This window comes from Schistocerca piceifrons, chromosome 11 (assembly GCF_021461385.2).
Source record: "Schistocerca piceifrons isolate TAMUIC-IGC-003096 chromosome 11, iqSchPice1.1, whole genome shotgun sequence".
NCBI lineage: Eukaryota > Metazoa > Arthropoda > Insecta > Orthoptera > Acrididae > Schistocerca > Schistocerca piceifrons.
Window position 1 is genome coordinate 127,727,447 of NC_060148.1, and position 15,187 is coordinate 127,742,633.

The 15,187-nt window shown below is 37.0% G+C and overlaps 2 protein-coding genes across 6 annotated transcripts in view; one reads left to right on the top strand and one right to left on the bottom strand.

Annotated features, from left to right (window-relative positions):
* LOC124720007 (serine/threonine-protein kinase Pink1, mitochondrial) overlaps nt 1-8,315 on the bottom strand; it is a 112,047-nt gene extending 103,732 nt beyond the window's left edge. For both annotated transcript variants that reach the window (XR_007006034.1, XM_047245244.1), the window contains exon 1: nt 7,679-8,315. Coding sequence is in view for 1 of the 2 variants with exons in the window: in XM_047245244.1 (XP_047101200.1) it covers nt 7,679-8,209 (531 nt within the window). In the remaining variant the exon portion in view is untranslated. The remainder of the gene's footprint in view (nt 1-7,678) is intronic.
* A 25-nt stretch (nt 8,316-8,340) lies between these two features.
* LOC124720009 (ubiquitin-conjugating enzyme E2 J2) overlaps nt 8,341-15,187 on the top strand; it is a 69,436-nt gene continuing 62,589 nt past the window's right edge. Inside the window, exons 1-2 of one of the 4 annotated variants that reach the window (XM_047245248.1) lie at nt 8,341-8,443; nt 12,961-13,150. In XM_047245248.1, coding sequence (XP_047101204.1) covers nt 13,029-13,150 — 122 coding nt within the window. In that variant the 5' untranslated portion in view covers nt 8,341-8,443; nt 12,961-13,028. Of the gene's footprint in view, nt 8,444-8,520; nt 8,690-8,709; nt 8,867-9,422; nt 9,637-12,960; nt 13,151-15,187 lie in introns of those variants that run through there. The other 3 variants (XM_047245245.1, XM_047245246.1, XM_047245247.1) reach the window with 3 other exon arrangements.

Genomic DNA, 15,187 nt, shown 5'->3' on the forward strand with positions numbered 1-15,187 from the left:
ACTAAGCACTGCTACTTTTCATATGAACCAATCACACCAAAACTTCACAGTGTTATTCCCATGTATGATGTCTATATATGGATCAAATTTAATAACATAGAATGCTTAGATGAAAAGATATGTGTCTGCAAAGTTGTTCAATGTTTTCTTCATGCAAATTTTAAGATATTTTTGGCGGGAAATATCTCAACTGTGTCTGGTTCAACCTCCCCTTTTTTCCCTCTCTTCTTCTTCTTGCCACAGCTGGAAAGAGCATGTTTTAAGCTTTGAGAGCTATACTGTTTAATTTCTGGATCTTTAATTTTGATGAGTAAGAATATATAACAAAAGTAAGGAAAATGGATTATCAATAAACAAAAAATTAATACAATTTGAAGTTGTAAATCAAGAAATGTGTAATTGTTATGTCTTAATATTGTAAGACTTGCCTGTAGTTTATGGAATGTAACTATGCTAATAAGAAATGTTTTTACATTATTTTACAGTATAGATATGGAATATAAATATAACAAAACCTCAGAAAAGGCTCTTTAAGAGTATAAAATCTAGAAGATTGTAATGGAATGCTATGTTGCTTTATGATGTTTTAACCCTACAATGCATGGTGGTGCATATATGCATTTACATTGTCTCCATTGACATTATAATGCAGCAATAGTTTTTGAAGACTATCCTCGCAGCAGTGATACATTGCTGAATCACCACTTTCAACTGTTGCTTTCATTATAGGCAATTTTCACAGTGGCACTCCTCTGTGCGGTGTAATCTTTGGTGTTGGTAACGCACAATCTTCGTGTTGAGTACTCAGTGTTTGAATAATCAATCACTGTTGTAGCTCAAGGTACACACTGAAACAATTGTTTTGACAGCCTAATTTATATGGTTTATATACAAACAAGACTTAATATTATATGCTTCAAACCAGGATATTCATCAGCTTTCAAAGTTGCTTGTTACAGGTTTGTATAACCAAGAGACCCTAGTATCCTGCTAATTTGGTGGATCAGATGGAGCTGACTGTCTTAAGTCATCACCATTCTATTATGGCAAAAGTCAACTACAATCAGTTAACGAAATGTCACCAATCGATAAGGAGCTTCTATGACATAGGTCTGCGCTTGAGTTTACTGAAGACACCCAAATTTATTCATACCATAATGCCTTGTTGATGACAAAATTTAATTCCTGCAGAAGACTTCCTGGAACACATTCAATAAAGAAAAACACGTAACTATTGAGATGAGTGATAGGCTGAAGTTACTAAGGTTTTTAAACCTTGTCAGAAAATTTGTATCAAATGTAGAGATGAAGTGGCCCAAAAGAAATCACCCCCTTAGGGTAAGCAAGAATCACTATCCACTGAAGACATGGATGTTGTTCATGCTTGCTTTACTGCTAATACTTCATTATGATTGCTTTGAGGAACACCACTAAAGCTTCAACGGCTCAGCAAAAGGGATCCAATGGGATACATAGCATTTTAAGGTAACTGTCGCAGCTGCTGGTAGAGCAGTAGATATTACTCAAATACAAACAGAAGGGTGGCAAGCAAAAATGTAAAGATATGGAATCTTAATTGAAGAACTAAGATTAAGGTTCAGACTTCAAGCAATTGCAGTAAAGTTCAAATTTTGACCCTGGTCAGAAAAAGCTGGGCTGTTGGGAGGGGGAGCGGGGGGGAGGGGGGCCAAAGAATTTGCTAATTTGCTGTTCAACTTAAATGGTGACGAAGATCAGGAAACTAAAGATGGAAGATGGAATTTTGGCAACACCTGCAAATCGAAAAGGGAAAAAGCTCAGTAATGAAGTAAAACAAAAAGTCCTTACTTTTTTTGAAGGTAATTAATTTTCTTGGTTATGGCCAGGCAAAAAGGATTGTGTTGCAGTACAAATAAATGAGGAAAAGATTCATACGCAGAAACACCTGCTCCTTTGTCACCTGAAAGAAATGTTCATTGCTTACAATAAGCAATGTGGAAATCAGCTGAGTTTCTCATTAATTTTGTACGCTCAGGCTGAAATGGTGTACTACAGGTGGTGCTTCTGGATCACATACGAGGCTTTTCTTGAAGACGCTTTTAAAGACCATGACCCTGAAGAAACAATGGAAAGCAAGCAATGGGTCAATACTGACACACACACACACACACACACACACACACACACACACATTGGAGACATGTCAGAACCGTTGAAGATTTCATAGAGGCACCGATTTTGAAAATTACCAGTTTAAGAAGCCATCACTTTGTGTCAAAACACCAATGTTCATACCTTAAGGAGCTAAAAAGAAATCTTGCAGAAAATGGGTTAATTATATTGATGGATTTTGCTCATAATTATTCATTTGTTGTTCAATATGCTCTGCAAGGATTTCATTGGGAGTATAGTCAGGTCACATTACATCCATTTGTTGTCTATTTTGGTGGCAAATAATGTCAGAATATCAGCATTTGTATGATCAGCTACTGTCTCCGTCATGATGCAACTGCTGACCATGCCTTTCAAATAATGTTAATAGCATATTTAAAGACAAAGAGTGAAAACATTAAGACTATTTATTATTTTAATGATGGTTCTGCTGCTATAAATAAGAATTTCACAAATTTCATCAACTGATGTCTGCACAAAAAGGTTTTTGGCATCTCGGCCGAATGGAATTCTTTTGGAACAAGCCACAGTAAACTGCCTTGTGATGATATTTGGGGAACAGCAAAACGATTAGCAGCCTGTGCTAGTCTGCAGAGGCCCATATAACCAAATATTGACTCCATATGATCTGTTCAAATTCTGTGATGACAGTATCCCAGGCATAAAGCCTGGAAAAAAAGTAAACCACCAGTTAAGAAACATGGTTTGCAATGGGACATACACTATCTGTAACAAGATAATATCGCCAATTTAAGCAATTAATTGTAATCAGCTCAGAGTAAGCAGAGTTTCCAACCCAGCTAGCACTCAAGCTTATTTCAAGGTGGATATTGAGTTTAGGTTCAGTTGAAAATTCAAGATTGAAAAATCAACCTGTTACACAGCTTATTTCAAGGTGGATATCGAGTTTACGTTCAGTTGAAAATTCAAGATTGAAAAATCAACGTGTTACAAAGTTTACATCAAGCTGTAAAAATTTAGCTTGAATTAAAATAATTTTCCCAAGCTTGAAATAAACTGTAATTTCTCTGGGAGGCTGTACAGCAGATGCGCGCGCAGCATAGCTTCCATAGACGTCCACGGGAAGCGCCACAAGCGTTTATAAGCCTTGCAGTTGCACTGAATCTGCTAGGTTTACAGCCATTTTATTTTTGTGACGTGCATTAATGATTATTGACTGTTGTGAAGTTTGTTTTATACTGGAAAATAGTTCGGAAAGTGTGTGGCGTCCCCTGCCTTAACTGCTACACCGGGTCTGAAGGAGATATATAGTGTGTTACAGGTACGCTGGTGCATTTTTTCTCATATTAAAAATGTTAAATATTATTACGTACGTAAAGAAATATCATATTCTTTTACGTAGAAAAATTGAACCTGGATGAAAGTGAAACGGATTACCAGCTAAGAAAACATATTACAAGTTGTTCAGCAAAAAGAGGTCATCTTAAACTAGCTCTCTAGTACGTGGCACTAATAAATTAAAACTTAATGTTATTTTACCTTCTTAAAATCTCGCCTTTTTATATATATCGCCCTATTACATTTGTTTACTTGTAAATACTCGCGTGTGTCACACCATGAATGAATAATCGTGAAGTGTGAAACATTTCTTTGCTAATACAAATAGTAATGACATGGTGAACGGGAAAAGTGCATCAAGAACCAGTCACTACATAGGTGTCAGTATTTTTTATTTACGTAGCTTTGACTGGTCTTCAATTGCTCTTAATTTTGTTGTTCCCTAGGTGAAATAATACTGCAAGTCCTACTGGTACTTCTTACTTTTATTGTTATTTGTAATGTGGCTGAAATGAAGGCAATATTAAAATATGACAAGGAGAACATTTTTTGTTTTTTACATTTCAGTTCCACTGAACTGGTAATTTCTTAAATTCATTTCGATTTCATCTTTTATTTCATTTTGATTCAGTTTTACTCACCAAAATATAATTGTGGATAGAATAAACCGTCTACATTTTTCCAAACGGTAGTTTCCTTATAAGCTTACAGTACGAGGTGTACATGATTTCAAGTAATTGTTTCTTTATAATTCAGATTAAATGGCCCTGAAACTGTTAGAAATAGTGATGTGTGGCTTCTTCATGAAGTCATCACAAAATTACCCAAATGTCATCTTTACTTTCAAAATTTCAAACAAAAAGTTGTTTCAAATTACTTTAAAAACCCTTTGGAATGAAGTCACCAGAAGCAGCTGCTTACTCAGTGACTTTTATACTAGTTAATGATTCTTACTACATCAGTGAGTTTGAAGTTATTTTGCTAATCTGGGGCATAAATTATATTTAGATTGATCAGTTTCAACTTTTTGCATTTTTTATGTTTAGGTATGGCTAACATTTTCTTTTACCTGTTACAGGATCATTATACCAGCAGAAGTCAGCGATATTTGATCCTGCTCTGGTCTGTGTGCTGGGGCCGGAGGGGCTTCAGAATAATTAAATTTTAAAATAAAACAATTTTAAACACTTTGAAAATAAAATTTTTTAAACATACATGTCTTGATAATTTTTTTCACACCATTTCCATTCTGATATTTATTTAATTAACTAGGTTCAATAAATTCAGATTAATAATTATATAGCTTAAAACAAGCTGTAAATACCAGGCTGTATTCCACGTGTGTAGATACAGCTGGAGCCAAACTTCATAAGTCAAGCTTGAAATATAGCTTGAACTCTGCCAACTTTGATGTTTGTTTCAAGCTTGAATCCAACGAACAGGCTTGAATATTCCAGCTTTGATCAAGCTTATATACTTGAACTTTACATCTGGAAACAAGTTTGAAACTGGCTTACTGTGCTATCTGGGAAGGATGCTACAGCATTCACAGTTAATGCCTTTGAAGCAGATGAAGAAATTCCAGCAATCTCAATAGCAAGTTTACAACCAGTATTGTGTGTTGCATGTACGTATGACAATTTTTGGTGAGCTGGAAATGTGTGTGAAATTTCACATGAACAACAAGATGTTCTCTTCAGCTTTATGCAACAACGCAGTTCTGCTCATTCCTCCCACTGGCCAACTGCTGAAGACACTTGCTGGATTCCTGAGCAACGTATTTTCAAGACTTTAGAAGCACCACCAACGTCATCAGGAAGACGATACAAAATTGTAGATCTGTTTAACCAAAAATGGAACTGATTATTTAGTATTTTTGTTTTGCTTACGTATTATACTTGTATTTATGGCATGTGTTAAATTAATGTTTGAAACTGCTTCACAAACTCAAATATAAAAAATATGGGACTTAATGACTAAAACATTTCACTTTTCAATGTTCTCGAAGTGCTAAAATTACAACTTTTTAAATGTATTCTTACTTAACAAAATGCAAGATCCAGAAATTAAACAATACAGCTTTTTTTTTTTTTTTTTTTTTTTTTTTTTTATAAAAAAGAGACCAAATGTTACTTAGAACTTTTAAAAAAAAGCCCAGAAAACTTATCACATTTTCACCATCACCTGTGATGTGAAGATGAATAGCCTCTCTTTAGAAGCCCCTAAAAATTCAACCACTGAAGATACTGATCCAAAGTTTGGTATATAACCATCAAAGACCATGTAGAACCTTCACATCAAATTTCATTAAATGTGGAGATGGCTGAGTGGAGACCTCTGGTCTCTGATGTGGAGACCTCTGGTCTCTGATGTGGAGACCTCTGGTCTCTGATGTGGAAAGACCCCAATCTAATTCCTTCAGCATCTGATTTAATTAGATTACATTCAGTTAACCTTGTTTTACTCTTATTGATCTTCATCTTACACCCTCTTTTTCAAGACAATATACATTCTGTTCAACTGCATTTTAAAGCCATTTGGTAGCTGACAAATTACAGTGTCAACGGCGAGGTATAATTATTTACTTCTACTCCCTAACTTTAATTCCTTTCCCAAATTTCTTCAGACTTCCCATACTGTTTGTTCAATGTACAGCCCTGTCTCACTTCCTTCTCAACTACTGTTTCCATATCATGCCCTTTGATTATTAAAACTGCAGTCTGGTTTCTGTACAGGTTGTAGGCAACATTTTGTTCTCACATACATACACACAGTATTTTATCCCTGCTAACTCCAGAATTTTGAACTGTAACAGTCAACACTGCACATGAATCTAGAAATGCTACATATGTAGGTTTGGGTTTCTTCAGTCAGCTAAAATAAATCATAAGGTCACTATGGCCTAACATGTTCCTACCTCTTCCCAGTAGCTACCCGAACTCATCTTCCCTGAATTTGACTTAACAGTTTTATTCCATTCTCTTAGATCCTACATAATTCCTGTCAGTATTTTTTAGAAATAGCTTATTAAACTGATATCTTGGTAATATTCACATTTCTCAGCTCCTGGCTTCTTAGTAATGGGAATTATTACATACTTTTTTTACGTCTGAGAGTATTTTGCCTGTCTGATATATCTTGCATAAAAGGTAATATATTTTTGTAATGATTTTCGCTCCCAAGGATCTTCATAATTTTGAGGGAATATGATCTACTTGAGGTGACTTTTTCAACTTAGTTCTTTCATAGCCCTGTCAAATTCTTGTTGCAATATCATTACTTCCACCTAACCTTCATTTACTGCCTCCTTTATATCTAGTGTATTGACTTCCACATTGGTTTCCCTTAGTATAGCCAACAGACACACTAAATATTCCATCTACTTTCCAGCCTTACGGTACTTCAAATTTAATCCCTAAAATTTTAGGCACAAAAATTAATGTACAAGAGGGCAAAGATATCTTATCTTCCTGTCATGTGTCGAATATAAAACTATGGCACTGACTGAGGCATAACTGACTGCTGCAAAGACTTTCCATAACAATTTTACATTATACTCAACTTTGTTTAGTTACTGTTTGCAGAACCTGGTTCTAATAACCAGGTGTTCCAGTTACCCCACTTCTCTGTACAACAATTACTGATCATAGACTGACATTTGAAACTAGATGTGCAGAGCCATCTGACTGAAACAATGGATTCCTCCCCCAGGCAGCAAGATCCTTTCACTTCTCTGTTAGGTCCTATACTTATTCATGACATGGGACAACGCTTGACTAGACCTCTATTAGCATGTAGTAAGGCACCATACATATACTAGACTACAGTACTGAAGTGTTCCTTTTTACTGACACTTTCATTTGCTTTCATTTTTAAAAAGCTTCACACAATTACAAACAATCGAATCACTGCAAATTATTATCTGTACTTCAAACGGAAGTTAATTAGTTTCTACATTAAAATAGCCTACATAGAAACGAATGCTTTCAAAAAGTTGTACTGGTATAAGCATCACTGCAACTATTTAAATTATTATACAAAAAGAATTAAATCTCTAGAATCTGACGTAAACAAGAAAAAAATATGAGTATGACCTCATTGTTGCTGAACATAACAGCACTGTCAATGACGTCAACCCTTTAAAAAAGTAGGGGCACATTAAGTATCAACACACAAAAACTGAGTAGTGTTTCTTCATTATAACTTCGCATTACGATTTCATACTTACTCGAATCTCCCAGCATACGCCTTCCAGCTCATCATCCTTTGTTAGAATCCCTGTTCCCGATGCTAGACTGACGCCCACCAGCGCGAAGAAGGGGGCTGAATCTCCATACAGTAATCTCTTCGTAGCTCTCTCACGGAGTTCTGCTGACTGGGAATTTGTCACTCGCCGAAGTACGTTGTCAACAAATAAGCGTCTTGCGTGCTGGTGAAATTTATAAGCAACATTCCTCACCACAGACGCACCCCTACCTCCAGTGGGGGCGGGACTGCTTGATCCTACGGCCTTTTCGGCTGCTGACCCTCGCTTGGGCAAAATATTGAGGCCGAAACCGTCTACGACGTCGGTCTGTCGATTGTTTTGATTCGGTCTGGCGCTGCGCAGCAGTAGCCGACCATTATGGAGCAGCCTAGCTGCGGCTGCCCTGATCGACATTTCGTAGTCGTGCGCCGCCGAGCGCGCAGCCCCCGACGGCGCAAATAAAGTAGCAGAGAGGAACTTCCTGAATTTCAGGAGCTTAACGTCGAGAATCATCGATATCAAATAATACGTCGACAAACAAATTACATCGCGAAAAATCTAACTACGTCGTTCTCCAATAGAACGTCGGCCATATTACTTTCAACGCTTCAACTGTTAAAGCAACCAATCACAATCTAGCATCGCTTTGGCGTTTGTTCCGGATATTACGTTCTAGCTCTAGTAAAATGAATTCCTCTCTACAAAAACAAAATTTGTTTATTTTACAATAAGCGATATCGTCTCCAGGTGCGTCGAATATCTGAAAATTAATCTAGCGGAACATGAAATTGTATTGAATTAGAAATATTGACTCAAAATTTGACAGTTGTTGATCTACTTTCCCTCTTCCGGCATGTTAAATGAAAAGTTTTGTAATGGTTAGATTGTCCAGTCGAATTTATCAAAGTGGTTTGATTGTACTTTGACACGTTGTGCGGGCAGTTCAGATGTTTCCAGTAAATAGAGCAAACGCTGCGGGGAAGTCCACGAAGAGTGAGTGAGACCTCTTTATGTTTACAGTTTAGTTACAGCGTAGTGGAGTGATTGATGTTGAAAGACAATCGGAACTTTAACGTGCGGAAGTTTCTCCAGTGGTAATGACGAGAAGGAATCCTTTCGATATAACGGAGATATTTTTCGTAAAACTCTAAGAACTTCCCTGTGCTGTTGGTACGTATGCTTTGTGGAAATGTTCTTCCTCCCGTCTTACGTCATTGGTTCCATACAAAAGATGGTTTTTGCATTCCCCATATCATCCTTTCCCATGTCAGCTCCGCATTTCATTGAATGCCACGCACCATACAGTAGTGTCCTTTTGAATATGGTGATTGATTCACGGGTTATTAGTTCATGATTTACAGTATTTTCTATCGAAACCTTTTACCGTTTTTGCAAATAATGCTAATCACGTTGATATTGGAATAATCGTCATTGTTTGAAATTCCAAGCAACTAATTACTTCACTTCAGATTTTGGAATGGGTTATCTGTTTCCTCTCCGAGGTGTTGACTCCATATTTTGGGCCGATTACAGAGCTTGCTGTCGCCTGCAATAGACGCTGCTCATATAATCGTGTTCTATGACTCTGATTGTATTTTTGGTAGTCTGTTTCGAACTAAGACAGTTATTTTAGTAAGATGACGTACACCTAGCAATTACTGGCATTATTCGGCGTGGATTTGACCTTGAATTACATTACTGTTCTTTTTCAGTACCCCGTGTGAACTACATAACGAAGATAGCGGCGACAAGACATTAACACCAATTTCGTGGCGAAACTGCGTGGCCACGCCTGCGTGTGCCCTGTCACATACAATGGCTTAACGTAAAAAAATAATAGTACGCGTAGCGGAAGCTGGATGTACTTATCACTCTCAAAGATTGACATAAATGACTTGACATATGTAGGAGCGTGTTTGTGTACCATTTAAAATCTTGTGGTAGGTCATTGCCAAACTACTCGGCATGACTGGCAAACTGTTTTCCTTGTATGTTTTGCAGTAACAGCAATATTGAAAAGAAAGGGAAAAAAATATGGTTGTGTGTGTGTGTGTGTGTGTGTGTGTGTGTGTGTGTGTGTGTGTGTGTGTGTTAACGCTTTTGACATCAAGCAGAAACCGTCGTTCTTGTTAAAGTGTTACTGGCATATGATTCGTGATTAAAGAGCCATGTCAAATAGGAACTATTAGTTTTATAGCCCTTGTTCAAATTCTTTAACAATAGTTTAAGAATAATACCGAAATGTTATTAATCATAAAGTTCTTGTCTAATTTACCATTTAAGTCACACCATTTGAAGAATTTGTCAAGCAGAGTATTATAGTCAGAGCACAACCATATTATAGTCAGAGCACAACCAACTTATTTTGGATTTTCTTGCTTTACCACTCAGCTGTTTTCTTTTCTGAAGAAATTCTGCAAACTACTGGGATGCCTTACCTTAGAGGTTAGAAAGTATCTTGGAAGTCCAGTGATCTTCGTTGCAGCTGGAACACTTTCTTGAGTTAATATAGCAGTCCTTCTCTGTAGATTGTCTCACTAGTTTTGTGCAAAAAGTGGAGAAATTACTTAAGTTTCTTTTATCAATACCTATTCGTAGTATCACATCTTGGAACAGTTTTAAGCATATTCTTACACCAAGCAGGAAAATGCTGCCCAGTAAACATTGCCAAAAGATTTCTCTACATCAACAGATGATATAAACATACTATTGCTCTCTTCAATCTGTAACCCAAGAAGCCTTTAAAATGAGTAGTGTCATGTGTTCCTACATTCCTTCAAACTTGAACTCATCTTCCCCGAGGTGAAAACAAAAGTCTCCCAATAATCACTTTGCCTCATCCCCACTTAACTCAAGCATTGTCTCCCCTATACCCCCATTACCTTTCTGTAGCTCAGAACATAAATTTGAACCAAAACCAAACTGACTTTATACTGTCGCTAAAATTATGAGAGAGGTAATCAAAAAGTTTCCATTCGAACACTGTACAGCTCAGCATAGATATGGCAATACAGCAAAATCCCTGTTAGCAGTGATGCAGTCACTTCACCAACTCACTGTGGTGAAGATACCCATATGGTAAAACACTTATGTCCTGCTGTGTGCAGAAGTCCGTAACTGCCAGCTGTGCATCATCACCACTTAAGAATTGTTCAGGTCTTTTTTATGAAATCCAAGACATGATAATCACACTGAGAGAGATCGGGACTATACGGTGGGTGCTAGAGTGTCTTCCTCTTAGGTCAGTGTAGTGGGTGAGGGTGGCCTCCCAGATTGATGGGCGTCTCGTGTTGAATTGCAACTGTGGTTCACATTTCCACATGTACCACATGCGGGTCAGTAAGACACAAATGACACAGTAATCCCTTGCCTACACATTGGTGCTTGTATACCCATAACTGAGTCACACTGTTGCTTATACGCTTCAGCAACCATCCCGCCCCCCCCGCCCCCCCCCTCAAATGCAAATTTTTTTATCGCTGTTTATATTTTATTTATAACCATTTAGTGTAATGCTGTTTCAACTGCATAAATTGAACTTAAACCCTATGATCAGTATTTAATTTACCACTTGCCCACCCTTATTTTATTCTCTTCTGACTTAACCATAATTTTGTGTGTCTAGTGCTAACTCTGAAAGAAGCTGCTAAAGCCATACTAAACAGAGAAAAATATTGTAACTTAATAAAGATCATTTCTGTGTGTCTTATTAACTAATGATCAGTTTTGTATTTTAATATCGAGTGTTTTGGTTTTTCGAGACATCGTATTAAAAACAAAATGCCAGCAGACTTTTGTCAGGAAAGGGAAGAATTAAAACCAATACAAAAATGATAACCTCTGATAGCAAAGGGAACATTTTAACCCGTCAAAACGGCCTGCTTCCAAATGTACCAGGTGTACCGGTATGAAATGAGCGTTTTTTTAAATGAAACACTAATTTTGAATTGAAAAGTAAAAACATATTATTCAAAGTACTGACCATTGCTTTCTATACATTTTGACCACCTTTCTGGCAATTTGTGGACACAACACCAATAGAAATGTTCATCTTTTGAAGCAAACCAATCAGACACCCAATTTTCGACTTCTTCGTAGGAACTGTAGTGTTCCTCAGCCAATACGTATCCCATTAATGTAAACAAATGGTAGTCGGAAGGGGCCAAGTCTGGTGAATGTGGCGGATGGGGTAGCAGCTCGCAGCCAAGTGTTTTGATTGTATCCTGAATCAGTTTTGCTTTGTGTGCAGGTGCATTGTCATTTAAAAAAAAAAATTACTTTGCCATGTCTTATGGCCCATTCTGGTCTTTTTTCGATCAATGTGTAGTTCAAATTGATCATTTGTTGTCTGTAGCGATTAGTATTCACAGTTTCACCGGGTTTTAGAAGCTCATGATGCACCACACCTTTCTTATCCCACCAAACACAGGGCATTGTCTTTTTGCCGGATAGATCTGGTTTTGCAGTCAATGTTGATGGTTGTCCCAGATTAACACACGATTTTTCCCGTTTAGGATTCTTAAAATAAACCCATTTTTCATCACCAGTAACAATTCGATGCAAAATTGATTTTCTTTCATGTCTTTGAAGCAAAATTGTGCAGTTGTCTTTAAAACTGCAAAAAAGACAGACCACCTAATTCTGAGCATGTCACTCTCTCGCAGAATGAAAATGTAGACGTCAATTAAAGTCCAAAAATTAATTACCAATTTGTCAGATTTGATAACTTATGGTTAAATATAACAAAGATAGGAGTAAATTAACGTGTGGTAGGTCAGAGGTAAAAATACAGCTTCTTTAAGGCACCATAAGCCGTGGTTATAGTAACCCCATGGTTACACTTACCCCACTTCACCCTATTGTTAACACGATGAAAACATATGGTGTTGTTTGTTCCATGACTTGATGTATACTAAATATCTTTGCCAGATGTCATACCAACCAAACGAAAAAAATTAAGCCTTGTTCACAACAAATGTTCCCTATCGACCATTTGTATCTTAACGCTCATTTCATACCGGTACACCTGCCAGGACGAGAACGAGAATGGGGAGTAGGAGTAGGAGTCAGTCGGCCACTGACCATGACGGTCGGTCACCTGGAAAGTCCAAAAATGTCAACAAGTCAGATTGCTGAAATAATGCACTATACGCACGATAAGACTCGTCCGAATACCGTATAAAATTTCAGATACAGCTCGTTTATCACTGTAATCGACGCCTCGTGATGCCGGCTTCACGGTGTCTCCTCTCTCTCTCGTACAGGAATGCCTGCCTTCTGACGCGACTCACAGCTGACAGTGTGTGGTCTGCAGCAGTTGTCTCAGGTAGCGATGTCCCAGCCGCGGAAGACCAACAGCGCGACTTTGCGCCTCAAGCAAGACTACCTGCGTCTCAAGAAGGACCCGGTGCCCTACGTAGTCGCCGAGCCACTGCCGGCCAACATCTTAGAGTGGTACGCAGTAGTCTGTAAGCTTACCAAACCTCTTTTCATGGACTGTGCTCCTATTATTAATGGCTTTATAGTAGGTTCTTCACAACTGAAGCATGCTTTACTAACTGTACTTGGCACGGACTGACTCGGATGCTCTTCATAGACGAGAGTAATAAAGAAAATTATTATTTAATAAAATGTAAATATATTACCTGTTAGTTGATAATATAAAAAACAGAAAAATTAAAAGGAACAGAATAATAATAATAATAATAATAATAATAATAATAATGGCATAAGTTTTGTTTAGCTGACTCAGATACAACTATAAAATGCCAAAAATAATAGGAACTGATTCATGAGGAAGATTTTAAGGTTACTAAAGCCAACCAGAACCTTTTAAAAAAGTGAAATTTCATAATTGTGATAGTTAACAAACTAACAAGTTCTAGTGCAAATTTGCATTTTTAGAGACAGGAAGATCAGTTCTATAAAACAGTCGCACTGAATTTTAGAAATAATTGCATTTTACGAACACACAAATTTAAGTATAAAGTTTTTGTGAAGTATTATTTTTGTTGAAAAGATGAGGATGAGGGCATTAAAGTGAGCTATATCAATTTAGAAACAAACAACTCTTTCGTCATTGAAAATTTCCCTTTCAGTTGGTGTGTGTGTGTGTGTGTGTGTGTGTGTGTGTGTGTTTGGAAAACTACAAATATTTCTAGGTAAACTAACTAAACATTACATTCAGTAATTGGAAAAATACATAGCGAATAATAAAGTTTTGAAAATGTTGTTGAATTCAGAAAGTACATATTCTGAGATACTGTTGTTCAGAGGGTGTCCCAGGATGAGTGGCCAGAGTTCAGGTGTTTGTTTATATACTGGCCTCTGCTGCAGTCAGGATTGGACTTGTCGATAACTTGTCATCTGAGATTTGGATCAATAGGCAGTTGACAACTGCTGGGTGTGATAGTTCGATCACTTTTAGTATGAAATAACTTGTTTCTGATTCTGTTGATAAGTGTTGTTGAGCATGCATTTGTTTTAAAAATTAGTGATGTTCTTCTTACATGTTAAAGTGTGTAAAACTAAATTACGGCACCATATAAAAATAAACATGTGACGCTGTGTTTACAACCGGACATTGAGCCCAATGACTTGTGTATATTGGTACAGCTGATATTAACTGACGACCAAATTGTTGATGCTGTAACTTGAACAACTGAAAAGAACAAGAAAGAGTATGGTGACAAATAAGACAATGGGCTTGTGGCTTAAGTATCACATGCAGATGATATAAATGCATTTCATGAAGCCCTTCAGTACATTGAGCAAAGCTCTACATCTACTCCATTAGACATTTTATGGGTTAGGAAATGGCAGAACATCGTGACAAAATCGAGGTTGTCGTGTGGTAAGCAAAGCAAAAGAATATTGCAGTCTTTCTTTGTCCTGTGTAAGAACAGAACATTTTTTACAATGATGGGATGTTAAACCTTAATCTTTATACCTTACTTCTAATTTTTTTAATTTTAACAGTTGAGTGCAAATTAGTTGCCTGTCACTGTACTGTAATAAGGTATGTACAGATATTAAGCTTTCATTCACGGTAACTTTATCTTACCAGATGATACAGATGTAATATAAACTAAAAGTACCACTGCACATTACACTTTCATGTAAGATTTTTTAGTGTGTCAACATTTTGTTTGTTTAACATGCAACAATATTTCAGACAGCATTTCCTGTCGAAAATTAATGGTCAATAAGTGTCCCTCTGATAAGCTGACCCGTGTGCATAATGAGGCAGAGTACAAACAAGTAACAAGCATACTGAGAATAGTCAAGTGAGTGTACTGATAAACTGTAACAGAAGTGTTTAAAACATCAAACCTAAGACATTGCTGTGGCTCAAAAAAGATCCTGCAAGAACGGGACCGACAAAGACTGAATGAGAATCATTGACCATTACAGAAGTGCAACAGGTCTGCAAATTGCGCCAGATTTCAACGCTGGGCCATCAACAAGTGTCAGCATGCAAACCATTTAACG